The sequence below is a fragment of the Brachyistius frenatus genome, unplaced genomic scaffold (genome assembly GCF_029030835.1).
Source record: "Brachyistius frenatus isolate BFR_SWC_R1_liver_20210118 unplaced genomic scaffold, ASM2903083v1 Contig_4, whole genome shotgun sequence".
Lineage (NCBI taxonomy): Eukaryota > Metazoa > Chordata > Actinopteri > Embiotocidae > Brachyistius > Brachyistius frenatus.
This window is the reverse complement of record NW_027210603.1, coordinates 2,354,758-2,382,475: the sequence shown is the minus strand read 5'-3', so window position 1 is coordinate 2,382,475 and position 27,718 is coordinate 2,354,758. Positions and strand designations below refer to the sequence as shown.

Here is a 27,718-nt window from a genome sequence, read left to right as displayed (position 1 = left end):
AATGTTAAAAAGTCATCATGCTTAACAATGAACCTGCTGATCCTCAGTGTCTGTTGTTGTTTTGTTCTTCTAACATGATCCCAGGCATCATAGCGCCCGGTTCCACATGTCCGTGGTGCTGCCAAAAGGACTGAGGCAATTGGAGTTGGCTTCAGTGTGTGTGTGTGTGTGTGTGTGTGTGTGTGTGTGTGTGTGTGTGTGTGTGTGTGTGTGTGTGTGTGTGTGTGTGTGGTGGTGGTGGTGGGGGGGGGGGGGGTTCTACTACAGCAACTGAGCGTGTAGCCTTGGCTCAAGCAGGCCCATAAAAGCAAGTCTTACACTGTAATTACAGTCTATAGTAAGAGATAGAAATAGATCTGGTTTGAGTGACGCTGGCGAGCAATACTCATGGACGGAACAGCACGTCTGTCTGCTGTGTTGTCGGAGGGTTTTGAGCCGAGCAGTATAATGATGGCTCTGATGGTGGTCAGTGGAATAAGGCTGACACTGCACACACACACACACGCGCACAACACGTCTGAGCACAGCAGTGTTGCGTAGTGAAGGCCTGTTGTGTGACTCATTCCCTTCAATATTGTGCGATGTCATTGCTGGAGATTCAGTCTATCGTGCTGCAGTGCTTCACTCTCCCCACGATGCTGGCTGGCATAATCCCACTTTTGATCCGCAGCCAGGTGAGAGACGCACACTCATGTTCATCTCGGCCGTTGTTCCCCAGGTGATGAAGACGTACCACATGTACAACACCGACAGCAACAACGCCGAGTCCAAGCTGAAGGAGGCGGAGAAGCAGGAGGAGAAGCAGATGGGGCGCTCCGGTCGCCAGGACGACCGCCAGACTCCGCGCTCCCCCGACACCCTGGCCAGCATCAAGAGCGACGAGAAGCCCGTCCGACGATCCAGTGTCAAAAAAATCGAGAAGATGAAAGAGAAGGTGAGCAAAGGAGCCCCGGCCCGGTGGGAGGAGGTGGGGAGGTGCTCTATGCCAGATTTTTTTTTTTAATTCACTCTTTTCCTTTTCTCTCTCTCTTTCTACTATCTCTTCCTCCCATCAGAGACAAGCTAAATACACAGAGAACAAGCTGAAGGCCATCAAGGCTAGGAATGAGTACCTGCTCGCTCTGGAGGCCACCAACGGCTGTGTCTTCAAGTATTACATCCATGACCTCGCCGACATCATCGATGTGAGTATAAACACACTGTCTTACTCTGCGGGAGCGGGTTACATTTGTAGGGGTTATTATGGGCTGCGTGTGTGTGTGTGTGTGTGTGTTCATGTGTGTCCCAGTGTCGCGACGTTTGAGCCAGCGGTGGTCCCCTCGGTTGGTCTCCTCACATTAACTTCAGTGCTCCTAATGAAGGCAGCAGACTGGTCTCTTCTTAAATCTTTCACACAGGGTGGGCGGTGGTCTCCTGCACACAGCTGCTGCTGAGAAAACAACTAGATAGCAAGGAGGCCGCTTTATTTTCTGCTTGATAATAACACTGATGAGTCAGTCTAGAGTAGGTGTTCACTCCTAAAGGATCTGATACACATATTGCTGGGTGGTCGGTTGCGTTTATTATATCAGTTGTGTTTTTTCAATGCAAAAAATTTTTTAAAAAATGGACCGTTTTTCTTTCGATTCTAGGAGCTAAAAGCTCGATAAAATGCTTCCATGTTGATTGTAAAGGGAAATTAAGGAAGCAGTAATAATGATATGATCAATCAGTGAGCTGATGAACAGACAGTTGGTTGTAAAGTATGCACTGTGCATCTTGATATAATGTTTATGTAAATGTCTTAATGACATTTATTGATTGATTGACAATGAACAATGAAATGATAAATTCAGGGATACATCATATGACATCTGAAACGTTGCATTGCAGCAGTTTTCAAACCTATTAAAGGTCCCATATTGTATAAATTCAGATTTCCATTTTTTTTTTTTTTGTTATAAAGCAGGTTTATGTGCCATGTAAATACTGTTCAAGTTCACACAGACTGTATTCAGCAACTGTGCTTTTTAGAGAAGCCGTTTGAACTTGGACTAAGTTTGTGATGTCACAAATCCACACTCATGGCATATCTCCACCCTCAGCGCGGCCCACTGCCCATCCTTTTATTCGTAAGATAACACAGAGCAGGTATTTCGTGGCTGAACTTGTAAACTACAAGTCTGTAGAAAATCTGTGTTCAGCCTCCACCTGCGCCGCTCAGAAATGAGGATTGATGTCAATATCAATCAGCTTTAAAGACAGAGACACAAAATCGCTTGTTCTCGTTAGACCTTCAGAGAAGCTTTTTTTGGTACTTAAAACTACAAAATATCTTCTTTTGCATATCAAGACTGCAAATACAAGCAGTGTAAAATTGTAAAATATGGGACCTTTAAATAGTAGTGGCAGTTAAAATCCAGTGTGTCTGAACGTTCTGCTGACACTGCAGATGTTAGCAGCCAGCTCAGGACTTTGTTGCACGTCATTTCAGTCCTCATGTACAAGGCAATGCAAGGCGACAAAACTCCAAACTATTTCCTTTTTGCTGTTTTCTTTACCGACAACTTTGACCAACTCTCTTACTTTTCTAACTTGGTGTGTGTGTGTGTGTGTGTGTGTGACAGTGCTGTGACCTGGGCTACCATGCCAGCCTGCACCGCGCCCTGAGGACCTACTTATCTGCAGAACAGAATGTAGAGACGTCCAAACACACCGGCCTGGAGACACTGGATGGCGCCGCCGAGAGTCTGGAGCCCAACGGGGACAAACAGAAACTGATGGAGACCTACAACAACGTCTTCTGCCCGCCAGCTCGCTTCGACTTCCAGTCCCACATGGGAGACACGGTACGGCTCCAGTGCCGGTGCTCGTTTGTGTCCGAGGGAGTCCCAGTGTTATAATGTGTTAATGTTTTTGTAGATGGGAGTGATGTGTGCACAGCAGCCAGTGGAAAGCGAGCTGCTCCAGAGATGTCAGCAGCTGCAGTCCCGCCTCTCCACTCTGAAGATAGAGAACGAGGAGGTCGGCCAACGTTCTGCTTTTATCATCCATTCACCTGTTTCTTCTTCCACCTTTTGTCCTGCTTGTTAATCACAGCTTTTGTTTTGTGTCTCGTTGTGTCTTCCTGACTGCCCACCAGGTGAAGAAGACCATGGAGGCCACTCTGTCCACCATTCAGGACATGGTGACGGTGGAGGACTACGATGTCTCAGAGTGCTTCCACCACAGCAACAGCATGGAGTCGGTCAAGTCCACGTTCAGCGAATCCTATCTCAGCAAACCCAGCCTGGCGAAGCGACGGGCCAATCAGCAGGAGACGGAGCAGTTTTACTTCACGGTCAGTTCAAATTATGGTCATCAATTCACTTTCAGAAGCGTCAGTGGCATCAATCTTCTAACTGACGAAGCTCAGTCTCTCCAGGAAATAGAGATCATAATAATTAACGCAAATTCAAGCAGACTGTCTGTTCTGTAAAGCTACGTCACTTTTCTGAGGTTTTTGATAAGTTTGAGCCCCATGGTTCAATAAAAGATTAGATAAAAGGTTAAAACTAAAATATTTCTGTGATGTGCAGCATTATTATCACTGGAATTCATTACATGTCATTGTTTATCAGGTAGAGCTTTAAAAAAAAAAAAAAAAAAAATCACTTAAAACTCCGCAAATTACAAGTAAATCAAACATTTTTGATTGCAACAACCACAAAAAAAACCTGCTAAATCCTGGAGGGACTGAAATCTGTGTGCTTTTCAGGCATCATATATGAATGCAATGGGAACACATTGTGATTCAAGCGCATGTGTTTTTTCTGTGTGTTGTAGAAGCTGAAGGAGTTTCTGGAAGGCAGGAACCTGATCACCAAGCTGGAGGCCAAGCATGACCTCATCGAGAAGACCCTGGGAGAGAGTGAGTGTCCTTCATGCCTTTCAGACACTGCCCTTGTTTTTCCCATCTGTGTGTGTGTGTGTGTGTGTGTGTGTGTGTGTGTGTGTGTGTGTGTGTGTGTGTGTGTGTGTGTGTGTGTGTGTGTGTGTGTGTGTGTGTGTGTGTGTGTGTGTGTGCACTGGGAGCTCCCTTACAGTAGGACGGGGGATGGAGTTAGAACAAGGTCCGATGCCTGGAGGATAAATGGGGAGCAAGTCGGAGAGATAAATAGTGCAGTGGGACACATGCAGAGAAGCAGAACGACTTTAATATGTCTGATAATCACAAGCTGTGTGTGTGTGTGTGTGTGTGTGTGTGTGTGTGTGTGTGTGTGTGTGTGTGTGTGTGTGTGTGTGTGTGTGTGTGTGTGTGTGTGTGTGTGTGTGTGTGTGTGTGTGTGTGTGTGTGTGTGTGTGTGTGTGTGAGAGAGAGAGCGGAGGGGTAGGTCACAGTGACCATATGTGGATACAGCTGTTTATTTAAATGTATGTGTGCGGTGTTCCTCTGGGCTGACTGTGTCAGTGTTTCCACAACCTTACAGGAAGACCTCTTGTGTCATTGTGTGTGTGTGTGTGTGTGTGTGTGTGTGTGTGTGTGTGTGTGTGTGTGTGTGTGTGTGTGTGTGTGTGTGTGTGTGTGTGTGTGTGTGTGTGTGTGTGTGTGTGTGTGTGTGTGTGTGTGTGTGTGTGTGTGTGATGCTCAAAGTGGGAAGTTCTTGCTGTTTCTGATCCATGTGATGCTGTTTTCTCACACATCCTGTCTGCTATAACTGCCTATCTCTGTGTCTCTTTTCTGTCCCCCCATCGTCCCTCTTTTTCCTGTTTATCCCTCCTTCAGGTCAGAAGACTGACTGTTGCCTTGCCAGGTAGGTGTGGCGAAGGAAGGAAATATGCTCACACACACACACTTGCATATACCATAACAGCGTTAAAGCTCGATTCCTTGGCAGCCAGGGGTATGATTTTCCTCATCACTGTTTATAGATATTCTCAACACATGGGCATATGTGTCTGTGAGTACAAATAGAGCGTTACCAGAGTTGTGAGTATAAATAGACTTTCTCTGGAGACATAATGACAGAGTGCCGTTTCTTTCTCTCCACTTTCTGTCTATAGTGGACGGAGAAACTCGGCTGTACGGAAGCAGGTAATTATCTGTGTGTGTGTGTGTGTGTGTGTGTGTGTGTGTGTGTGTGTGTGTGTGTGTGTGTGTGTGTGTGTGTGTGTGTGTGTGTGTGTGTGTGTGTGTGTGTGTGTGTGTGTGTGTGCGTGCGTGCGTGTGCGTTTCTTTTCGGTCGGAGTCACTGCAGCTTTGTTTTTAACTCGAGCCACATGTTTTCTCACAATATTCGCTGCCCACAGAACGTATTGGCTCCAAGATAGATTCTGACAGCACTTTGGTTATTATCACAGATTAATTTAACACAATACACAAATATATGCATTTATGTCTGCAGCTGAATCGTTCCTTAGTGATTAAAAGGAAACTGCTCCATGGGGGATGCTAATGTTTGTGGCTCCCCCTGCTGGTGGTGTGCCTTGTGTTTTGGCTGCGAGCGTTACAGTAAAATCAGTTGATTGTTATTTTGTAAATTATAGTTTTAACATATAAAACCACAATTGTGTTGACAGTTGGCACACATATCGTCTAGTATTATATCCAGCATTTCCTCACCTCCCTGAGATTTCTGGAAACCCCAAACAAACAAAGGGAAAAAGGAAAAGATGCCGTCTCCTAGCAACAGCTGGGTACTGCGCCCACCGTCTCTTCCCCACGCCTGGTGCCCACATTCCTCCTGAATGTGTGCGCTGATGCATATGTAGACATGTTGAGGAGAGAGATTGGCTGTGTTTTTGTTTTGATTTTTTTAAATGTTTTTAAGTGCACCAGCCTCCCGTCATGTCCTCCTCTCACATGAGTGATTCCTCTCCTCCTGTTTTAGGACTCGGGTGAAGCCATTCCTCTGATGGTTGAGAGCTGCATCCGCTTCATCAGTCGCCATGGTGAGGAGAGTCTCCAGTGATGTGATAGGTTTAGCATGGTCTTTTTTGATGCGCTGATTGGTTGCGTTGTTATGCAGAGTGTGATTGGTCCCAGATCAGTTTGAACTGGGAATCACTTACCATTTAAATGACAAAAATATAAAATCTCTGAAATTGCAAAATCCTCACAATAAAAAAAGGTATTGATTTCAACATCTGTGTGTGTTTGTGTTTGTGTGTGTGTAGGCCTGCAGCATGAGGGAATCTTCAGAGTGTCAGGTTCTCAGGTGGAAGTCAATGACATCAAGAATGCCTTTGAGAGAGGTAAGACCATGAATCCAGGAGGAAACATGAGTATTTTTTAACAAAATGTGTTTATCTTGTGCTTTTCTTTTTCTTTCTTTCTTTTCTCTCACTCTCCTTCCTCCTCCCTCCTCCCTTCTCTCCTCATCCGGATGTAGGTGAGGACCCGCTGGCAGGCGACCAGAATGACCACGACATGGACTCCATCGCTGGCGTGCTGAAGCTCTACTTCAGAGGACTGGACCACGCCCTTTTCCCCAAAGAAGTCTTCCATGACCTCATATCCTGTGTCTGTGAGTGTGGTTTCCTTTTGTTTGTTTGTGCGTTTTATGAGCTCGATTGTGTGAGTAAATCTCCCGGGTGTCGTGGCCGTTTTATTTTTCCAGCTATGGAGAGCCTTCAAGAGCGGGCAGTCCACATCAAGAAGGTTCTGCAGTCCCTGCCAAGTAAAACCCTCATCATCATGAGATACCTGTTCGCCTTCCTCAACCAGTAAGTACCAGGACGCTCAGAGGCCTAAAGTATGGTTGCTCAACTGTAGATGCATCAGTAACAATGTCATATCAAGGATGTGATGGATGAACTATAGAAGCAGCAAAATATTAAAAGGTAAGTTCTCAAACAAATCAAAAACAGAATCAAACCCAAGGTACAAATCAGGATATCATTTAAGGTTGTATTTATTGAATCCAACAGGCAACTGTGTGAACATTGCATTTTGCTCCAGGCACCTTCAGATTAGTTTTACAATGACGTAATTGTCTGTCATACGATGTAGACCAGGGGTCTCCAGTGATTTTCCAAAACTAGTTTCACAAAATCAAAGTGTCTCAGAGCTACTCATGTTTAGTAATATTTATTCACATAGCTGAGCTCCACCCAAACCAGCTGAATAAGCTTATTTTATGTCAACAATAACAAATTACACAAATGTCTACTACAGTGAACACAACTCTGTGATGCCAAATTGGTTTGAAAAATGTCAAATAAGGAGTTTTAATATAATATTTAACTAATAAACAGATGGGATTCTAATTTGAAAAGTCGCAGTGTTTCTGAAAGTCGCTTTTATCTCTCTCTCTCTCTCTCTCTCTGTGTGTGTGTGTGTGTGTGTGTGTGTGTGTGTGTGTGTGTGTGTGTGTGTGTGTGTGTGTGTGTGTGTGTGTGTGTGTGTGTGTGTGTGTGTGTGTGTGTGTGTGTGTGTGTGTGTGAGAGAGACACTATTTATAGCTCTGCCGCAATGTTGCTGTCCAGCTAAACATATTGTATTTGTTATTTACCTCATTTTCACAGTTTGTGAGCTGATGATGTAGCATGAAAAAAGATTAACTGAATTAGTACTATGACCACTGAGAACCAAATGTATAATTAGTGATGACAGCTCTACTCTAAAGGTAATATGGGTCAAAGTAAGATATCAGTTTTGGTATCAAAATACAGAAGTCCATCGGCAATACAAAAACAGTTTTCACCATGAACCACACAAAAAGAACACTGTATGTTGTTCAAAAAAATGCATTGAAGGAAAACTCAATTAAATGAACTGTTAAAACAGTCTTTGGATTTTTGAATCAACTGTTTTGAAGCTGCTTGTGTCCAAGAACAATAGACAATCATCCATAATAAAAAATAAAAGTCTAAAATTTGTTTAGCAATATCTAAATGGAGCTAAGATATATTTACACTATACACACAATGTTTACATGAATATGAGATATCATTTGGCCTTCTCACATCAAATCTAAACATCCTTTAACCTTTGAGGGAAGTTAAATATGAAAGTTCAAACAGCAAAGATTATAACTAGACCTTTCATTACTGGAGGAACTGGAAGTTTTCCTGCTTGAGAAATTGTTTCATTTCCCCCTTCAAGTTGAGTTTATTTTTCTAGCCCAGTATTGCGTACGGTGTCTCAGTTTGCTCCAGAGAGTCACTTCAGCAACGAGCTCACAAAGTGCACAAAATGGGCTTGTAAAGGTGGACTGGCCTCATGTAGCTAATGTTGGAGACGGGAGAGCTTCTCCTTTTGCTTGAGTGATTTATAGTCACTCCAAGCTGTATTCACTATGAGGGTGATGTCGGCTGTAACACAGCTTTGTGTATAATATCTATGAGACGGAAGGATGAGATAATGCCTTTTTAAATGACTCTGTTTTCCCTTCCGCCCAGCTTGTCCCAGTACAGCGAGGATAACATGATGGACCCCTACAACCTGGCCATCTGCTTCGGCCCCACCCTGATGTCTGTTCCTGAGGGCCATGACCAGGTCTCCTGCCAGGCCCACGTCAACGAACTCATCAAAACCATCATCATCCACCATGACACCATCTTCCCGGGGATGCAGGACCTGCAGGGTCCCATCTACACCATCCCCGGAGCCGGAGATGACTTCTGGTGAGGGCTGACGACGACATGGAGTGATGCGAACTTAAAATGCTAAAAGGCAGTTTTATCTGTCTACAGTAGAAGGGGGGCTGGTAGATGATGATGATGAGGCCACAAAGAGGGCTTGATTTAGGGGCTGCCGGGGGAGTAATGGGGGGCTCAGCTTGTCTGGGCCAGGGTGGGCCAGGAGGATCAGCTTACCCTCCATCACTCAGGAGATTAAAACACCGCCTGACCACATCGGCCCGGGAGAGCAGAGCAGACACACAGTCACACACACAGTCACACACACAGTCACACACAGTCACACACCACCACACACACACAGTCACACACCACCACACAACTTTCAATTTTACTGTAATGACAAGCTGTGGCACCAGTTATTATGATGCAGTTGTGAAGACTCTAAGTCACGATGGAGCAGCAGCTTTGTGAAGACACAAAATAATATCACACGCATTTGAGCGTTTGCAACCTATAATTTCAGAAAATACACACATTTAATTGAATGATTCCTTTACTATAAACATTAAGATAATATAATCTGAATGACGATTCACTGTTTCCAGACCTGGCAGTAGACTTTTACATTGGGGAAACTTCATTTGCAGAAAATTTAACTGACCAATTAAATCCAAGGAAAAATATAAAGGTGCATTCCTTTGGTTCAGGTGGTAAGTCAGTGACGATGAACTGTAAAGTCCCCCGTTTAAAAGCAAGACATTTCTGAAGTAGTTTTCTTTACCAGCAGCATCAGAGCAAAAAAAAAAATCTTTGGAGACCTTTTAGTGTCTGATTGAGTTTTCTGAGGGTTGATGGAGGAACCTTCCACACTAAAATCATTTCTACACTTCTGGATGCACCAAAACGAAGCTCTCGGTCTTGTACCAGCAACTGACAGCCTGTTTTAATTAGAAATAGTACTTTAAAAGAGTTTACGAGACAGTTATGATCTCAGCATGGAGCAGTGGTGTGGTGTGTACGGTTTGAAGTTATGTAACTCGGTAGACGATGATGAGCTCAGGCTGTGAGTCATTAACACGTGATGTCAATCTGAGGCTCCTAACCTCTTCTGCCCTCTGTGTCCTCCGCAGTGACAGTCCACACTGTGAGCCCCCCCTTGTGGAAGAGCCGGCGCCCGACACCGTCTCCGTCAGCCACAACAGTGAGGATGGTGTGCAACACACACAAATATGACTACACGCACTGTATATACATATACTGTGCTTAAAACTAACCAGTTTCATCCTGGCACTAGTTTACGACTTCTAATCCCGCTTTTCTCATCAGTTACTTTAATCTTTAATGCCAGCTCACATCCTGCACCCAGTTAACATCATATTAATGCTCAGCAGTTTGTAACCTTATTTCCATGTCCACATGCAGCAGCACTAACCTGCTATGCTCTAATCTGGCTTCCTCTCTTTTCTCCCTCCTTTCTCATCCGTTGCTGCCCCCCCGCTTCTCCGTCACTCCTCGTGTCTTTCCCGCCGTCCTCTGAATCTCAGGCTCCTTGGCTGTTTCAGAGACCGACCCGATTGAAGCCATCGCTCGGTTCGACTATACCGGCCGCACCACTCGGGAGCTGTCCTACAAGAAAGGCGCCTCCCTGCTCCTGTTCCAGCGAGCCTCCGACGACTGGTGGGAGGGACGACACAACGGAGTGGACGGTCTGGTGGCGCACCAGTACATCGTTGTCCAAGACACGTAAGATGTGTTCCAGTAACTTCATAGATTAAGCATCCGCTCTAGAAAGGGAAAGAATTATTTAAAAAAATATTTTTTAAAGGGAAATTACACCATTTGCCAATCTAGGTCGTATACTCAGATTTTTGTCTGCTAATGTTTGTTTATGATAATATTTTATTCACAGAACAAAGAGCAGGACTGATCTTAAACACTCGTTGACGAGTCTGACCCAAAATAAACAGAAAGTAGTCTGGTGGAAGTCCCCGTTGCTAAGGAAGTTGATGTGGATATCAGAGAAGATCAATTTCCTTCTCAACCAGTTTAAATAAGTGTGATGTTTAACACACTAGTAGTGGCCAACCTAAAAAGTGTTCATGCCTAAATTTCCCAATTGAACAACATGAATTTAAACTGCAATGACACTTTATTGTCGCTCTCCAGCTGCCGTACAGTTTTCTACAACAGCTTCAGGGCTCATGCTTTTTTCTTTGGTGAGTGAAAAGTTATCAGTCACAACGGATTAAAAAGATGAAATTGACAACCTGGTTGACAAATACTGGAAATTCCCTTTAAGTTGTAGTTGCTTTTCTTCTGGTTATAAAACACTTGAGTAGTTTTAAAAAGTGGAAAAAGCAGAATAGCAGAAAAACAGATTTCTCACTGCTTGTGCTTCCTTACACCAATCTTCTGTTGTCCATTCAGACAGGATTATAGAGCCTGTACAGCAGTTGCTAGATGTAAAGGGACACTAAAGTAATCTTCTTCTTGCAGATGTAACGTGACTTTGTTTGATCTTGGCCTTTTCCTGTTGGTTTGGTGCAGACAGAAGCACAGCAATGATTCATAAACTATCACTGGACTGTTTTTAGGCCTGATTTGGGACGAGGAAGTCCAAAACCGGATGTGGACAGCAGGGACCTGCTGGAGGAGAGGGTGTCTACCAGAGGCAGCGCCGCCTCTCCTACTGGAGCTCACGTGGCTGACATTTATCTGGCCAACCTAAACAAGTGTGTCTCATGTCCACATACTTTTCTTTTTTTTTTTAGCATTTTATAGATTTTCAGATTTTAGTTAGTTTAGTTACTGTTGTTTTTCAGACTGTTTTACTCTAAGCTGGCTAAACTCTTGTAATGATTCACAACAAATAATAGGAAAATAAACCTGAAACATTTGTCTCGTTCAGGTTGAGGAAGCGTCCAGAGTCCGGGAGCATCCGAAGAGCGTTCCGCTCCGAGAGCGACAGCACGAGTCCAGGAACCAGCGGAGGCTGCGGAGGAGGCGGAGGGGGTGGAGGAGGGGTGAGAACAGCTTCTCTTCCTGTTGGAGGAGCTCTGGTGAAAGAAACGGGAGACAAACGACCCGTCAGCGCCCACAGCATCCTCAACTCGGTCACTCGCCACTCTTCACTGAAGACCAAGGTACGACAATCGGAGCATCTTTCATCTGCAGCCGCTTCATAAAGTAAAAGAACTGTTGTTTAATATGGAAATCATTTATTAAGATCTTAATGAACATGCAGGTGGAGAGTCCACAGCTACGCAAGACAACCACAGCAGGACGCTCCAAGAGCTTCAGCAACCACCGACCGCTGGACCCTGAAGTCATCGCGCAGGTGGAACAAAGCTCACAGGTAGTGTTCTCATTACAGTTACCCACTTCCTGTGTGTGTGTGTGTGTGTGTGTGTGTGTGTGTGTGTGTGTGTGTGTGTGTGTGTGTGTGTGTGTGTGTGTGTGTGTGTGTGTGTGTGTGTGTGTTAACTTGTCTGCCTCCTGTGTTGCAGGACATCGATGCCACCATGAGCTTGAGCGAGTTCAGTAAGCTGGAGAGACAGGGCACCCCTAAACACACACACACCCCCGACGTGGTCCTGGACACACTGGAGCAGCTGAAAGGTGTGTGTGGTGGTGGGGGCGGAGCCTCGGAGCCCTCCAGTCCTCTCCACTCCCGTCTGCTGCGGGACAACGAGGGAGGGTCCTCGCACGCCCATCCGCTCCAGCGCAGCGCCTCCTCCGCCAGCGACGTGCCCTCCTCTTTCCGCCCCGTCAAGAGCCAGCCGCGGAGCCCCCTGCCCTCTGCCACCTCCCCCTCTCTGTCCTCCTCCTCCCTCTCCTCATCCGTACCTTCCTTCAGAGAGCTGCGCCCTCCAGCAACGAGGCCCAAACCGGTGGTGTTCCCAAAGGGCGGAGGAGGGAGTGGCAGCCCGGCGATGGGCTCCCCGACCTCCACCGTTCCCCCTACGCCTCCTCCTCCACTCGGAAGCCACACACACTCTCTCCCTCACACCCCTCCTCCTCCGCCTTCACCCCAGCCTAATGATAAATCCTGCCCAGCTTAGGTCCCCCTCTTTCAGTACCGATTCTCACAGCTGTTCTACCAGGTGCCAAAAAGCACTTTGTTTGTTTCACACAAGACATCTAACCCACTACTCACTGTAGCATTCACTTCTTGGTGTCCAGCTAAAGTTCTCCGTAGAGTTTCTTCTGCCCTCTGTTGGCAGCTCTGCTTCACTGCAGGTCAACTATCACAGGGCTAAGACCCGTCTAAGACTCTTTCTTTTTCTTGCCACCACAGAGATTCCAGAAATCTTTTAACAAGGGAAGATGACACTTACAGATGTACAGCACCTGGAGCTTATCTACACTAGCTGTATGATGTTGTGTTTGAGTGGGCGTGCAGGAGTGTTACTTGCCTTTTACACACAGATCTATGTGAGAAACAAAAAAAGCACTGTTTGATTTTTGTATAGTAGACATGACAGGTTTTGTTTTTTCTTTCTTTCTTTTTTAAAAAACATTTTTATGACACCATGACTCGTAGATCAGATGGAAGTGTTTTAAATCTGACAACAGACTGTGAAATGTTAAGCTCTCTTTCTGTGTAGACATGAAACACACTGACTTGCTGCTTCAGAAGTGGAAGACCGGAGTTAAAGGTTGGACGTCTGAGTCGATGAAAGGAGCGAAAAACTGGGCCAAATATCAGTGTAAGTCACATGATCAAGAGCTTTAATTTCAGTGTTTGTGATTTTTTTTTTTTTTTTTTTTTTTAATTTTAATTTTTTTTTTTATTGCTGTTTAGTGCTAGTACCACAACAGGAGCATAACATGGCTGACAATAATTTTACACCCATATATAGCAATAACAATAATGAAAGCTGGCAGTTTGTGGCATTATGCTGCTCTTCTCCTGCAGCTCTGTTCTGTGTGTGTAGGGGACCACTGAATCCCAGCATTTCCATATGTGATGTTGGACTGTACACACACACACACATGCACATCTCCTCCAAATGTGTGTGTGTGTGGTGTTTTGTGGCAGCTAAACGCCTTTCAGGTTTTTCCCTGCATGCTGGGGGCCGTAGACAGCAGCCACAACAGCAAGCTGGCTGACTGCATTAGTACCAGCCTATCGGACAGCCTCACACATATTGCTCTTTTTAACTATATCTCTTCAGACCTAACAGTAAAAAAAAAAAAAAAAAAAAGGGTTTCATTATTCTAATAGTGTGTATGTATATTTAATAATCATGATGAAAACTGGAAGCATGGAGCTGAGGATCCTCCTGAGTGTGTTTAGATTAAAAGCACAACCAACCACCTCATCTGATGCGTTCTTAAGCAAATTTTGTTTTTTATTATTATGTTGTTGTTGTTTTTTTTCCCAGTGAATACTCAGAATCTGTGAGGGTAAAAATGTGGAGTTTCGTAGCTGTCTGGATGTATGCATGCATGCGTGTGCGCCTGTGTGAGCATGCATGAATCAGAGAGTATGTATGCACCTCACCCAGCGCCTGCCTACGCGTCATAAACAGATGCTGTCTGGAGACACGCAGGAACAGACTCGTACCAGCAGCCTTAGTGCTGAAAAAATATGCACTGTGACCAGATTAAAAAAAGGCCTGCAGGGATCTATGAAATGTTGTTTTAACATCACCAGTAGAAGGTCAGCTTTGAGTAGAAAGATGACGAGAAAATCCAAATCCAAGGGCTTAACACTTGATATTATTTGCTAATATGTATTTTTGCGAAATTAGATCTGGTGATGAATTAAGGAATATGTGAATCATTTTGCAAACACTGACTCAAGAAGTGGACACATGCCATTCAGGGTAAACTGAATAAATCCCTTTTTTTTAGTGGCATTCTTGGAAAAAGTCCACTTTACCCAGTTGTCCTATCAAACCTTTGCCCCTTTCTCCTGAAAATACAGCACATACTGCATTCCTGTATGCTCTCTTCCAGGTTATGAATTGTAATTAAGGTTTTTTTTTTTTTAAATCTCTGTATGCTGTTGGCGTATTACCTGGTGTATTTGTGTTGCTCTTACCTCATCATGACAACTGGAGGGACCGTGTGTGAGTGTGTTTGTGGCGCGGAAACAAACGCTCTGACACGCGCACAGACATGCATGTGGGTGGTTGGTGTGTTTTGTCCCGGTCGTGCTGTCGAGGGGAGCTGGGACCCTCTTCGATCTCAAATCAATCACCGTGCACTTGAACAACTCGGCTTGCATGTGGACTAACTGTGTGGGGATGATGATATGTTGGAGTTGAATATTGTTGAATATGCATTTTTGTGTCCATTTGAAAACAGCAGAACTAAAAAAAAAATATAAAAAAAAACAGACTGTAATGTCAAATCTCTATTTATAGTTGTCTCTGTATTACTGGAGAATCCTGTGTTCAGATGTACTTTGTATATACAATGTTGTACATTACAGAGGTACACTCTTTTTTTGGTACAATATTGTACAGTAATAGCAATAGTAGTTTAATCAAATAGGCCTTATATAATTCTATGTGTAGTTCTTGTAGTAGATCTGTTTTTTAATAAACATTGCTTGCTATAAAGATTCTTTGTTTGTTTGTGACGATAAATTGAAAACAGAAAATCATCAAGGAAAATACTGACAAAATAACTAATAAGGATACGCTGGAGTAGGTATATTGATTTGATTATAAAGCACTGATATGTGAAAAACCAAGAATGCAGAACACAAAGATATGAGTAAACTGCAAATTGATAGGGTTTATTGACTAAAATTCATATGGATCACTGGAAACTTTCATAACCCATTAATGACTTGAAGCCAGATTTAGTATGGAAAGGACAAGCACCGTCAAATTGATTTCTATCAGAGGTGAAAGACCGCGGCCAGAAAAATGACGTGGTTTTTTTCACACATCCATCGTGACTTAATATGTAGAAAAAGTTGATTTTCTTTGAAGAAATGCAAACAATGACTGAAACAAGTTTAGCATTCATTTGAAATGCCAAATGTCAGACCTACATTATCCATGATACTTTAATCAATTTGAAAAATTCAAATGCTAGTGCTATAATTGCTGCAAAGGGCATTTTAAAAGTCCACTGTGGACATTAATGGCTGTGTAGAAAGAAGAAAAGCCTGCTATAAGAAGTGACACACAGACAAAGAGGAATACATAAATAGAACACTATTTTTACTTTGGGTTTTTACGTAGGTATATTTTCGGCTGCTTTGCCCTAATGTGGTGTATTTAAGTAAAATTGTGAATGCAATAACTTATAATTGAGAATTTTTGTGTTGTGGTAATGTCACTTTTACATTAGGAAAATATCTGAGTACTTCTTCCACCGTCTGTAAAAAAAAAAAAAAAAGAAATCTCATAACAAAGGAAAAAGACTAATAATAGGCTGCTTACAGGAGGTGGAAATTCTGCTGCATCTGCTCTTTAACAAGTAAGTGCCCAACATTGGGTTCCCATAATCTCTTTTTTTTTCTCCTTACAAATATTCGTTTCCTGTTTACTCTGTTAGTCACCTTTCAGGCAGAAAAAGAAACTGCCGTCGCCATCATCCAGTCCGCCCCCGGAATAGCCTGCACCTCCTAAACCATTGGATCCGCGTCAAACTGAAACCGAAGCAAGCTGCCGTGCCTCCTCCTCCAGCTGCGCTTCTCCTCTCTGTGACTGCTCCCTCGTCGGGAAGCAGCTGCTCCTCCCGCAGGTGTGCAGCTGTCTCAGTGCGGAAGAGGATTCCTGCGCAGGCGCACTTCGTCTCCAGACGGGTCGGATACCCCGTGAGCTCCGGAGCGGTTCGAGGTGTTTGGAGAAGAGACCAGCGTTGGTTTCCCTCCGCCGACAGCCCAAACTCAGCCTTTATTACGCGTGACATGTCGCTGGATCAGCTTTCTTAAATTAGAGGAGGGCTAACTGCTGACCGGCTCCAGGTAAGCTAACACTTCAGTTAGTGAAATAAGCCATTTAAAGTAGACGCTAACTGTCTACTAGCGTGATTTATTGTGTTTCGATGAATGTCAGCGAGCTGGTTTACAGCTCAAGAACAAACAAAACAAAACAGCAGACTGTCATGTTCAGGAAGAACTTTGCGACTTCCTCTAGCTTTCATCGATCGTGCTAATGTAACTGCCTTGTTTTTGGTACGCTGATCTCCTGAAGAGTTTGAAGACAAAGAGGGTTTGTCTCTGCTGATCTTCTTTGCAGCATGGCAGGGATGACGGCCAGTACCACAAACCACCTGTGGTCTCTCCAAGATGTCCTCGGACAAGGGGCCACCGCCAGTGTCTACAAGGCTCGGAACAAGGTCACAGATGTTTCAACCGACTTGTTTATTTATTTACTCGGAGGGACTTTTGGATGAGTGATAACAACCAAAAAGGCTGTGGCTGCATTGATGTGGGCTTTTGCTGACGTACTTCCGTGATGTGATGTAAATGTGTGTGTGTGTGTGTGTGTGTGTGTGTGTGTGCAGAGGTCTGGTGAACTGGTGGCCGTGAAGGTGTTTAACACGGTGAGCTACCACCGCCCCCATGAGGTCCAGATAAGAGAGTTTGAGATGCTCAGAAAGCTCAACCACGGCAACATCGTCAGGCTGTTCACAGTGGAGGAGGTGAGGCTGCCATGTGAGGAGGAGGAAACACAAAAAAGGAGGCGGGGAGATGTCAGATGTGGTAATAGATGGACATAATTAATTCCACATACTCATCCGATTGCATTCAAATCCCTGGTTTTATTTTATTTGGGATTATTTTCCGACAGACGATCCAGTCGGCTAATCAGAATCTAAGCTTCCAGTTAATCCAGCAATCCAGTGATTTTCAACTAAGCAGAACAAATGACTCTGAATGTAAACTCTGAGTTCTCTAAAGATTTCATTATCTATTTTGGAAATGAAGGCTTTCTTAATATTTTGTCAGTTTTACAATGTTGTAATGAAGTGCAGCTCATGTGCACAATATGTGTGTGTCTCTCCAGCTGCCCTCCAAACAGAAAGTGCTGGTGATGGAGTATTGTTCAGGAGGAAGTCTGCTCAGTTTGCTCGAGGAGCCTGAAAACGCCTTCGGTCTGCCTGAAACAGAGTTCCTCACTGTGTCGCAGTGTGTAGGTGTGTTTGTGTGCATATGTCTTCTTGTTTTAGAGTTTCATATACCTATTTCTGAAGTCATAAAGTTCAGAAACTGATATGTCAGCACGAGGCAGTGCGGAGCAATCATGTTTGTGAGGAAATATTTCAAGTTTTGTTGCTTAATTAACAACAGCGCTTGAGTTGCGCATATTTTTGTGACTTCTGGTCGCAAAACTGGTGTTTCATGTGACATTCGTGTTTTAAAAGGGCAGAACATTCTGTCCACGCACACAAAAAAAGCTGCATCTGGGCACAAGCAAGCAGCTGAGGTTTTATTTGACATTCGCAAGGATGTGCACCATGAAGTTATTCCAGACGGTCAGACTGTCAACACCGAGTTCTACTTTGATGTTTGTCGCCCCCCCCCCCCCGCCTTCCCTACTCATCAGATTTGAGCCCCCAAACATATAAAACAAAGCTTAACGTGCACTCAAGCCTCAAGTATAAAGAGAAATTGCCGAAGTGCGCGGACCAGTGGTCACAAAAACTTGTGTAACTCCGGTGCGGATGTTTTTTTAAGGCGCGAAACTTGAAATACCTGCTCCTGCTTCGAACGCGTGACGCTGGCGCCCTCAGTTCCCTTTCAACAGGAACAGAGTCTTGACTTCTTTAATCCACCCTGTGTTCCCTTCAGTTCAGGGTATGAACCACCTGCGAGAAAATGGAGTGGTCCACCGGGACATCAAACCGGGGAACATCATGCGGCAGGTCAGTGAGGACGGCAAGTCCGTTTACAAGCTGACAGACTTTGGAGCGGCAAGGGAGCTGGAAGATGATGAGAAGTTCATGTCCATTTATGGAACTGAAGAGTATCTGGTAATAAAACACTCTTATGCATAACCATAGTAAGTCTGTGTGTTTGAGAACATACAGTCAAAAATGACTTTTTTAATTGAGAAATTGGATGAGCTCATACGTATACGGAGGCAAATTATTGTCTGAGCCTTCCCAATGTACATGTCGGTTGTAGATTTCCTCATGTGGAAAAGTAACTTACCGTCTAAACTCTGATCTGAACCTCTGAGTTGCACATGTTGGTGTTTTGTTAAGATACCACTGCAGGTTGATGTGAAAATCCTGAGTCGGGTTTTACAGCAAAGACAGCCTGACTGTGTTGAGCTGACATGGTAACAAAAACCTTAATATTTCAAAGCGTCTTGCTTCATTGATGCTGGGTGGCCCTCTAGTGGTCAAATGAGGAAATATACTCGGTACAAGAATTAAAAGTGAAAATGGAAATACTGCAGATACAGATAATCGTAACTGATATCAACATGTGGGGAAACTCTGACTAGATACTCCTGTGCAGACTTGCTTGTGTTCTCTCCCCTAACTGTATGTGTGTGTGTGTGTGTGTGTGTGTGTGTGTGTGTGTGTGTGTGTGTGTGTGTGTGTGTGTGTGTGTGTGTGTGTGTGTGTGTGTGTGTGTGTGTGTGTGTGTGTGTGTGTGTGTGTGTGTAGCACCCAGACATGTATGAACGCGCCGTGCTGCGTAAGCCTCATCAGAAGTCCTACGGCGTGAGTGTTGACCTGTGGAGTATCGGTGTGACCTTATCTCATGCGGCCACTGGGAGTCTTCCTTTCACTCCGTTCGAAGGACCCCGCAGGAACAAGCCCACCATGTCAGTCGATGATGATGATGATGATGACACATTTCTGATCACAGTTTTGTCTCAATCTACTCGTCTTAAGCACCACACATCCAACAGCTTTGATTCATATCAATTAATCAGTGCTTCGGCTGCTAATGAACATGAACATCCATCAGCCTGACTGTGTGTTTTGTTTTGTAGGTACAAAATAACCACAGAGAAACCTGTGGGGGCAATAGCTGGCGTACAGCGGATGGAGGGCGGACCTATAGAGTGGAGCTACCACCTACCTCACAGCTGCCAGCTGTCGCAGTATGTCTCTAAATATGAATATGTGATGCTAATTTTTCCTTTTCAACCCCTCTCTGCTGCTCTCTCTTTTTGTTTAGTTTTTCTCTGTCTGTGTCTTGGTGGCTGTAGAGGTCTGAAGGTGCAGCTGGTTCCAGTACTGGCTGGTATACTGGAGGCCGACCAGGAGCGGTGTTGGGGTTTCGACCAGTTCTTCACAGCCACCACAGATATACTGCAGCGGCAGCCAGTTCACCTGTTCTCCCTGCAACATGCCGTAGCGCACTGTATCTACATCCACCACTACAACACGTGAGTCTGCGTGGGCCGATCATCGCATGCTGCACTCTGATCAAACTCAGATAAAACATGAAAGGACTGTTGACATCGTTACAGACTTGGATACAAAGCAGCGTTTACCAAACGACAAACATTTAAAAAGCAGGACGGGGATGTCACACCTTCCTCGTATCCTATGTGTAATTATTTTCCAAACTCGAGCTTCAACCTGCAGAATTTTACTCCTGATATAAACTATAAAATATTGTAAAAACAAACAAACAAAGTGGAGATGAGGAATGAGATGTTGGCATTTTGTTTAAATGTTACATTAATCATTGACAACATGACATATTCAACTAATGAATCTAACAAGTGCTATAATTCATAGGATTCATGCCAGAAATGTGAAGCATATTCAGAATAATTGGGAGCACTGTGTGTGTAATACTTTTAATACTTTTTTTTTTTTTTTTTAATTACCCGTTGAGTCTCCCGCTCAGTAAATTGAATCCCTGCTGCACAACTCATTGTGTGAACAGAGAGGATGTGTGCGTATGTTACATTTGTAGTTTCTAATGTGAGGATCATGATTTTATATTAGTGGAGGCGCCTGGTAGCCTTTTGACCATGGCGATGCAATATAACGTCTAAAAAGGATAGTGCAAAGTCAGCAATTAGTTTTGAGTAAAAAAAGTCTTCTGCAATTCAGTTTGCTTTGGAAGCAGGATTATTTTGTCTTGTTGTGTAAAGTTTTAAATTGCCTTTGATAATAATGGTGTTATGGCATTTTACCACCAGCTCTCTTTAAATGAACCTTTGCCAAACACACTAAATGTTACGATAAAATAATCTGATAGTTATTGTGTACTGTATATCATTATTTTTCCATGCATCTTTGTACATATAGAGAATTGTAACCAGAACATGCATCTTCATAGAGATTGACACAAAATGTCAGTGACCAGAAGCACTGACTTCACTCTTCAAATCTAGCAAAGATGTAAAATCGCACCTGAACTTAAATGTAATGAAAATGTTTCCAGTGGCGTAAAAACGATGTCCCTCCTCTCAACCAGAGTGTCCATCTTCTTCGAGGAGGTGGCTTCACAGACTGGTATTGGGGTGCAGCAGCAACATCTGATGTACCTGGGTCATGACCTCCTTCTGGAGGGCAGCATGAAGGTGGTGAACCTGCCGCACACTTCACCTTCTCAGCCGCTCATCCTGCTCAGCTACGCACCGGAAGTGAACACCAGCCTGCCCTCCAGAGAACGTAAGACAAACAAAGACGCCGCTGATGAGATTCTGTGAAGTCTCCAACTTTAATCTGCTTCACTCTTCGCTCTTCCCCATGGGACGTACGAACGAGGTTTGAAAGAGGTTCCATTAACACACAAATGTTTGTTTGAATCAGCAGTTTTATGCAGATTTTATTGAATGCTGTTTACTTTATTATATAAAAGATGAATGCGTAATGAAGGTTGGTTAAGGAGGAAAACAATGATTTGAATTAATATGTGAGAACACAATCATTAATGCTCAGGTGCACACACACACAGCATATAAACATGTTCATAATTCATGTATTTTGGAGTTGAATTTCTTCTTTTCTTTGCAGCAGAGACTCCCATCATCCCATCCAGGTTTGAGGTCAACGCCGACTACAATTTCTCCAAGGTAGTGCTGCTCTGCTTCGTTTCTCACCCACCCAGGCCTCATGATAAGATTCACTTTTTTCTGTGCATTTCATGTTTAATAAGCCTCTAACTCATGGTCATCTTCTCTGTCCAGGTAATAGTCGGCGTGGTGCACCAGTATCTGAGGATAGTACGGCTGCTGCACACGCACCGAGAGCTGCTGCTGCAGGGATACTACAGCTACATGTGAGACACTAAAGATTATTTGTTCCCCTTCATTGAGTGACGTGCCGCTCAGGTTATGTGACGCCTGGAGGTAATGACCCTTTTCAAACTGTTCTCCTCTCCATCTCTCTTTCACACTGTTATCGTTCCTCAGGATGAGGTTGCGCAGTGAGTGTGGAGAAGCCATGCACAGTATAGCGATGGTCACCGTCAGACTGCAGTCCTGCCGCAGTGCAGTGCACCGGATTCACACGCTGTATGTTCATCTACTCACTTTTTGGAATAAATCCGTTATGTTGAACTTGTGATGGGAAATGATATCAATATTTGTTCGAGATGTACTTGTTCCTTGAGTTTTACCGTCCTGACCGATTAGAATTGGTCTCGTATAAATATAGTGGATTTAGAGATGAGTAATTTGTTAACAAATGTAGACCAAAAACATCAACACCCTTTTACTTCTTTTCCATCTTGCTCCTCTCGTGTCTGTTATTCTTCTTAGAGACCCTTACACTGCAGAAAACCAAGACACGACTCATAACAGTCAGAGGCTGCAGCTGGTGAGTGCTATCAGGAGGAACATCTGAGAAAAGCTTTCACTGATGTGGTTGTTCAGAGTGATCCTGAGAATTGGGTTGTTGTTTCTGTTGTCTGTTTTTCAGCATATAATCAAGCTCTCTTATTTTCTAGCTTGGTAGATACCAAGTTCATTTTCTTTTGGAGCAGTTTGAGAGAGGCATTAACTCAACTTGGTGGTCATTTTGAAGGCCTCAGTTCGTGTTACTCTTATGTGTGATTTTCAACATCCCTCTTTGAATAGCTCAGTGTTCCTAATAAACTGTTAGTTGAGTGTAGTTGCAGTGAAATATAATCAGGAAAAACTGAAACTGAAAGAAAAGATGGGACATGCACGTAAATATCATGTCGACTCAGTGAGAAAAGAGACTTAATCCTTTAAGCAGAGTGCTGCTCTGAAGGCCATCTAGTGGAGAGTATGAGTCCTGACTGCTTCCTTCAATGACACATCAAATACCCTTTAGAATAAAGAAGTGCTGTGTTGTAGCTCAAATTGGAGAGAGTGCTAAGTTCAAGTTTGTTCAAATAATGTGTTGCATTGCCTCGGTATTACAGCGAGATTTTAACTGACGACATTGCAAAAATATTGAATGCAAAGCAGTCAGAGTTGTTTTCTCTCTTAGTTACAAGTGAAAGTTGCAAAATCATGAGAGACAGGAAATACATAGACAACATGGCAGGACTCATTTTGGATGCTGTAAATGTGAACGAATGCAGAATGCAGGAGTGTGAATCATAAGCTTTTTAATTTGTTGATTTATGGGGTGTAAGAGTTTGTGGGTGCCGCTGCTGTCTCTACAGGTCCACGAACACCTACCAATATACACCGCTGGCATCCAAGAGTTCCAGAACCGACTGGACCAGCTGCAGATTGAACAGGCCAAGCTAGCGGAGACTCTGGCCAATGAGAAGAGGTACTCTGGGCAAACAGGGAGTCACAGCTTCCAAGGTGGGCTGTGTGTTTTTGGCATTTAATCTCTGACGTCTTGTGTCCCACAGCTGCCAGAAGATGGAGATGCTGCTGCAGAAGATAATAGCGATTAATCAGCACTACCGCAAAGACAGACTGACTGGGAGTACGTATTCTTCTCTCATTAGATATTTTGTCTGTTTATCGTTTTTGTGTTTTATTATTTACCTGACAGACTTGTTAATTTTTATTTTTTTTACCGCAGAGCTGGCATACAACGATGAACAAATCCACAAGTTTGAGAAGTGAGTACACGCCTTTGGTTGCGGATTTGTGTGTCCGCACAGCTGGTGTCCCAGCCTGCGAGCTGCCTGAGCTCTCCTGTAATCTGCTCGTCACTCTCCCTTACCAGAATCCACCTGTCGTCCCACATCAAGCGAGTGAAGTGTCTCTTCAGGGAGGACTGCGTGCAGAGATACAAGGAGCTTCTGGCCTCAACGCGGACGTGGAGCAGGTTGTTTCTTTTAAACTGTCGAAGCAGTGTGAAACTTTGCACTGTTCACCCAACCACTCTTACACAAAGATAACTGCACCGTGTTTGGATTGACAGCCACACACACAGATGGTGAAAGCTTAAATGAAGAAGATTAACTCAATGTGATTAATTATCCTCACTTTACCTCACTTAACGTGTGATAATGAGGTGATGCTTTTTATTAGACTTTAAATTCTTTTCTTTCTTTTTCAAGTTTGTTCATTTAAAGCAGAAACATGCTGTAGATCTGAATATATTTTCAGTTTAATATAATATATGACGCACTATTTAATCTAGATTTTAAAGGAAGAGTAAGTAAAAACATTTATAGATTTTCCCAATGTTTTGTAATTGATTTCAAACAAGTATATTTATATACTTTTAGAGCTTTTATTTTAATGTTTTAAATGACTGTATTTTCTATTCTGGATTATAGACACAGGACACGGTTCACTTTATCTTGTAATTGCTATTACACAGACATCAACTAGTGCAGGATGGTTTTCAGGTGTAAATGTGAGTGTAGATGTACTTGTGCATTTAACCAAAAGGTAGAAGTGCCCAAAGGCTTGATTCATTTCTCAACTAAAAGAGTTTAATTAAAATTGGTATAATTTTGGGGATTCTGGATAAACAATTTAACCCAGTTAATTGTCATTCATCTCATTTAAAATGGCCTTGAGAAGGTTTAATATTCAGATTAGCGTGAATCTCAAAAGTTTTGACATTCCCTCGTGTTCTCGAGTCCAGCAGGTACTTGCAGATCGTAAAGATGTCTTTTACTGACTCGTTTGTACTTGTATTTACAGTGTAATGCTGGAGATGCAGACCCGACTGCAGGACTTCTGTTCTTTCTCCACCGGCTTGTTGGCAGACTTGGAGATGAGTGAGCAGCGCCAGAATAAGGTCAGCATCTCTCTCTTCTCATGTCTGACTTGAAACAGGGAACTGAAGGATGAAGCCTCTGCCTTCATACCATAATATTCACAAAGACATGAGAATGTGCTCTACTATTTCCGATTTTTTTTTTTACGTCTTCTGGGTAGATTTGTGAGTCTGTTTTATCAGGATAGTGATGTCATGGATCTCAGTGATGATGTAATGTCTCGTCCCCTCCTCCTCAGGCGATGGACAGGATGCTTTACACTCTGCAGTCCAAGGGAGCGGGACAACAGCCTGGAATCACACCCAGGGACAAAGACCAGATGGTCTCCAGGTGTGTGTGTGTGTGTGTGTGTGTGTGTGTGTGTGTGTGTGTGTGTGTGTGTGTGTGTGTGTGTGTGTGTGTGTGTGTGTGTGTGTGTGTGTGTGTGTGTGTGTGCGTGTGTGTGCGTGTGTGTATATATATATAAATATGTGTGTGTGTGTGTGTGTGAGAGAGACAGAGACAGTCGCCCGGTTGTTCTGAGAGTATGTCTTGCTCTGCTTTAGGATGCACCATTTGAAGGAGGAAATGGAGATTCTGGTGAGGGAGCTGCAGTGTAACAACAACATCATTGAGAGGTCGGTTGAGTAAGCGGCTTCCTGTCCTTAAATCTGTCTAAACTCCTGTCCAGCCTGTTGTTGATTGCGTTTCTTTGCTCCTGCAGTCTGGGAGTGGTGAACTCTGCAGCCGCTCTGGAGCCCAGTTTGGCCTGACCCTCCACGCTGTGACTCAATAAGCATCTCTGGATCTTAACTCCCACGATCACGCACGCTGTCTGCGGCATGAGGCTCATTTTAACTGCCATTAATGAACAATGCAGCGGATCTTTAAAGGACCGGCCATCGTGTGCCGCAGGAAGAGGAAGCAGCTGAAAACAATCAATGAAGAGCGAGTCTCAGTTTAGAGATAAGATGCACAGAAATAAGACGTAGGGTCTCTGTGTGTGGAGGGACTGAGTACAGCAGTTCAATACAAACCTCATTAATGCCTTTAGTGTTATTGTATTTTTAGTAGGCTGCCATAGTGATAGACAGTCAGGATAAAGCCAAGTCAGCTGCTGAGCTGAGCGTTTTTCTGGTTGTGGTTTGTCTTTGTCTCACACATACTGTAAAATCTGGAGAACCTTCAGTGATCATTTTAACCAGACTGAATCAAAGAAGGCAGTTTCATGTGTACTAGTATTCTGATTTGGACTCTTATTCTGGTTTCCATCAAAATTGGGATATGTATTGTACCAGGGACATGAGGAACCTGGTTATTCATGTCCCTGTACACACGATCAGCTTTCTGGAGGAAGGAAGGATCTAAAAGTCAGCTGCATCTTTTAGATGTTCTGGGACCAGTTGGGGAAATATCTACGATGAGCCTGCAGCTGATCCAGTGAGAGGCAGCAATGGCCAGCAGGTGGAGAAAACATCTGTTTCTAAATGGTTTCTGATCTTCCGTGTGCCGTGGATTTCTCACCATCTTGGCCACTTCAGTCTGCACAAACCAAAAACAATCAGAAACCTGGACAATGTGTTCACATGCAGCCGTTTTTAATGAGTGTATTCAGGTAGAGGGTTCATGATTTTAGAAATTGAGTTTAAGGTCTGAAAGAAAGGTTTTGGAAAGCTGTTTCAGTTTGCAAAACATTTACAGGAACCCGATCTTAATATACTAGGATATTAGTGTGTTAACTTCCTTATAAACTGAAGTATTTCTCTTGTGTGTGTGTGTGTGTGTGTGTGTGTGTGTGTGTGTGTGTGTGTGTGTGTGTGTGTGTGTGTGTGTGTGTGTGTGTGTGTGTGTGTGTGTGTGTGAGAGAGATAAAAACAGCTCTTGAGTAAACTGCTCTTCTGTTTATCTGAATGTTTGATCATTCAAATGGCTCCGTGTGACCTCATTCTTTGATTAAGTTTTAAGTTCCCTGAATGAAAAGTGATTGATAGCATCATTGATTGTCTGAATCTCAAGACAATGAGCAGGATTCAGTTACATTGGTTTCAGTTCCTGTGGATATTTAACTGGAATAATATGTTCTAGGTATTTTATCATGAGATTTACAGTAAAAGAGAAGAAAAACAATCAGGGAAACTCGGCGCTCACCACGGTGTCTCCTTTTTTTTACAGAACTACTAACAGTTCAGTGACAGTAAAACTCTGACAAAATTACATTTACCAGTGTGGTCCACACAGCGGGGAAATCCCAGACTTTGTTTTTTTGTTTATTATTGAAGGGCAATGCTTGAGTTGAGGGGAAATTTGTTAAATGTAGTCTTCAATTCTTTTTTTCTTTTTTTTTGCCACATTTCACATCATCCCTTCTTTATAGCCTTAAAAGTTTACATTACCTGACTCAGCTGGGAACATTTTCAGGCTGAAAGGTGAAGTGAAAGTCATCCTGTCAGTTTATGTCATAACATACCTCCGTGATGTTGAATCATCACGTTCCTTAAAGTCAATAAGGTCACGAATGACAATGATTCACTCTCAAAGTTGGTTTTAAATTCAATAAACAAATGTTGTGTCATGGCAAAGTATACCCAGAATGAAAATGAAAGTTGTTCACGCTGTTGGGAGGAGGGGTGGGGGTGGAATTTCTGCTTTTCGTCAGGGGGGATAACCTCAACTGCCTCTGTGGGTTGTTTTTTTTCCTTTTTTTTTGCAGCTCAGATGATGTGCTTTTGGCAGAATGGAAAGTTTTATTCCAGCCTACACAAACAAGTGTGACATCGTGTTCGTATCAGTTGAACTTTCAGACTGCCCCACATCAAGGCAATATTGAATACTGATTGTAGGATCAGTCAGCCCTGATTCATTCACTCGTGAATTTGATCATGTTATAGGTTTTGATTGTTTTATCTGTAGGCTAACACAACACTTCTTCTTGATCCTCTGTGATTATAAGCAAAAAATAACTTAATTCACTGCTCTGTAGGCAAATTGCTGTGTTATATTTTAAAATTCTTTTAAATAGACAAATGAATTGGAAAACCTAAATTATTATTATTATTATTATTATTAAAGTACGTCCATCTTGTCATATTTCTTAATCTTGTCTCTGGCAGCTCTTTACGCATTCTACATCTGTGA

General features: G+C 43.4%; 2 protein-coding genes and 1 long non-coding RNA gene across 7 annotated transcripts in view; 2 read left to right on the top strand and 1 right to left on the bottom strand.

Moving 5' to 3' along the window:
* The window catches only part of srgap2 (SLIT-ROBO Rho GTPase activating protein 2), a 56,384-nt gene extending 41,264 nt beyond the window's left edge, over positions 1–15,120 (top strand). For 2 of the 5 annotated variants that reach the window (XM_069710194.1, XM_069710220.1), the window contains exons 5-23: positions 719–934; positions 1,056–1,184; positions 2,607–2,828; positions 2,902–3,003; positions 3,122–3,319; positions 3,805–3,889; positions 4,745–4,772; positions 5,023–5,053; positions 5,850–5,910; positions 6,136–6,213; positions 6,351–6,485; positions 6,579–6,684; positions 8,362–8,586; positions 9,675–9,754; positions 10,089–10,287; positions 11,139–11,276; positions 11,453–11,687; positions 11,789–11,899; positions 12,051–15,120. In XM_069710194.1, the coding sequence (XP_069566295.1) occupies positions 719–934; positions 1,056–1,184; positions 2,607–2,828; positions 2,902–3,003; positions 3,122–3,319; positions 3,805–3,889; positions 4,745–4,772; positions 5,023–5,053; positions 5,850–5,910; positions 6,136–6,213; positions 6,351–6,485; positions 6,579–6,684; positions 8,362–8,586; positions 9,675–9,754; positions 10,089–10,287; positions 11,139–11,276; positions 11,453–11,687; positions 11,789–11,899; positions 12,051–12,605 (2,934 nt within the window). In that variant the 3' untranslated portion in view covers positions 12,606–15,120. The remainder of the gene's footprint in view (positions 1–718; positions 935–1,055; positions 1,185–2,606; positions 2,829–2,901; positions 3,004–3,121; positions 3,320–3,804; positions 3,890–4,744; positions 4,773–5,022; positions 5,054–5,849; positions 5,911–6,135; positions 6,214–6,350; positions 6,486–6,578; positions 6,685–8,361; positions 8,587–9,674; positions 9,755–10,088; positions 10,288–11,138; positions 11,277–11,452; positions 11,688–11,788; positions 11,900–12,050) is intronic. The other 3 variants (XM_069710228.1, XM_069710204.1, XM_069710212.1) reach the window with 3 other exon arrangements.
* LOC138627794 (uncharacterized) lies at positions 10,200–16,261 on the bottom strand. Its single transcript, XR_011311413.1, has 3 exons — positions 16,070–16,261; positions 11,431–11,600; positions 10,200–10,328 (listed from the first exon to the last, which is right to left on the bottom strand). It is a non-coding gene; the product is annotated as an uncharacterized lncRNA (long non-coding RNA).
* Positions 16,262–16,313: 52 nt separating this feature from the next.
* Positions 16,314–27,108, top strand: ikbke (inhibitor of nuclear factor kappa B kinase subunit epsilon). The gene is made up of 21 exons (XM_069710257.1): positions 16,314–16,477; positions 16,752–16,851; positions 17,020–17,157; positions 17,523–17,652; positions 18,308–18,489; positions 19,135–19,295; positions 19,467–19,577; positions 19,686–19,865; positions 20,912–21,108; positions 21,454–21,512; positions 21,627–21,718; positions 21,852–21,953; positions 22,200–22,257; positions 23,075–23,187; positions 23,273–23,349; positions 23,449–23,488; positions 23,596–23,697; positions 24,528–24,624; positions 24,843–24,934; positions 25,150–25,221; positions 25,308–27,108. The coding sequence occupies exons 2-21, from the start codon at positions 16,753–16,755 to the stop codon at positions 25,354–25,356; spliced, it is 2,151 nt and encodes a 716-aa protein (XP_069566358.1). The 5' UTR covers positions 16,314–16,477; position 16,752; the 3' UTR covers positions 25,357–27,108.
* The last annotated feature ends 610 nt before the right edge of the window (positions 27,109–27,718 follow it).

What these genes read in the sequence shown, in the direction of transcription:
- ikbke (XM_069710257.1), top strand. Translation starts at nt 16,753, where the DNA reads ATGGCAGGGATGACGGCCAGTACCACAAACCACCTGTGGTCTCTCCAA. An exon ending in ATGGAACTGAAGAGTATCTG is followed by an intron (nt 18,490 to 19,134) that starts GTAATAAAACAC and finishes GTGTGTGTGTAG; the next exon opens with CACCCAGACATGTATGAACG. An exon ending in AAAGACCAGATGGTCTCCAG is followed by an intron (nt 24,935 to 25,149) that starts GTGTGTGTGTGT and finishes GCTCTGCTTTAG; the next exon opens with GATGCACCATTTGAAGGAGG.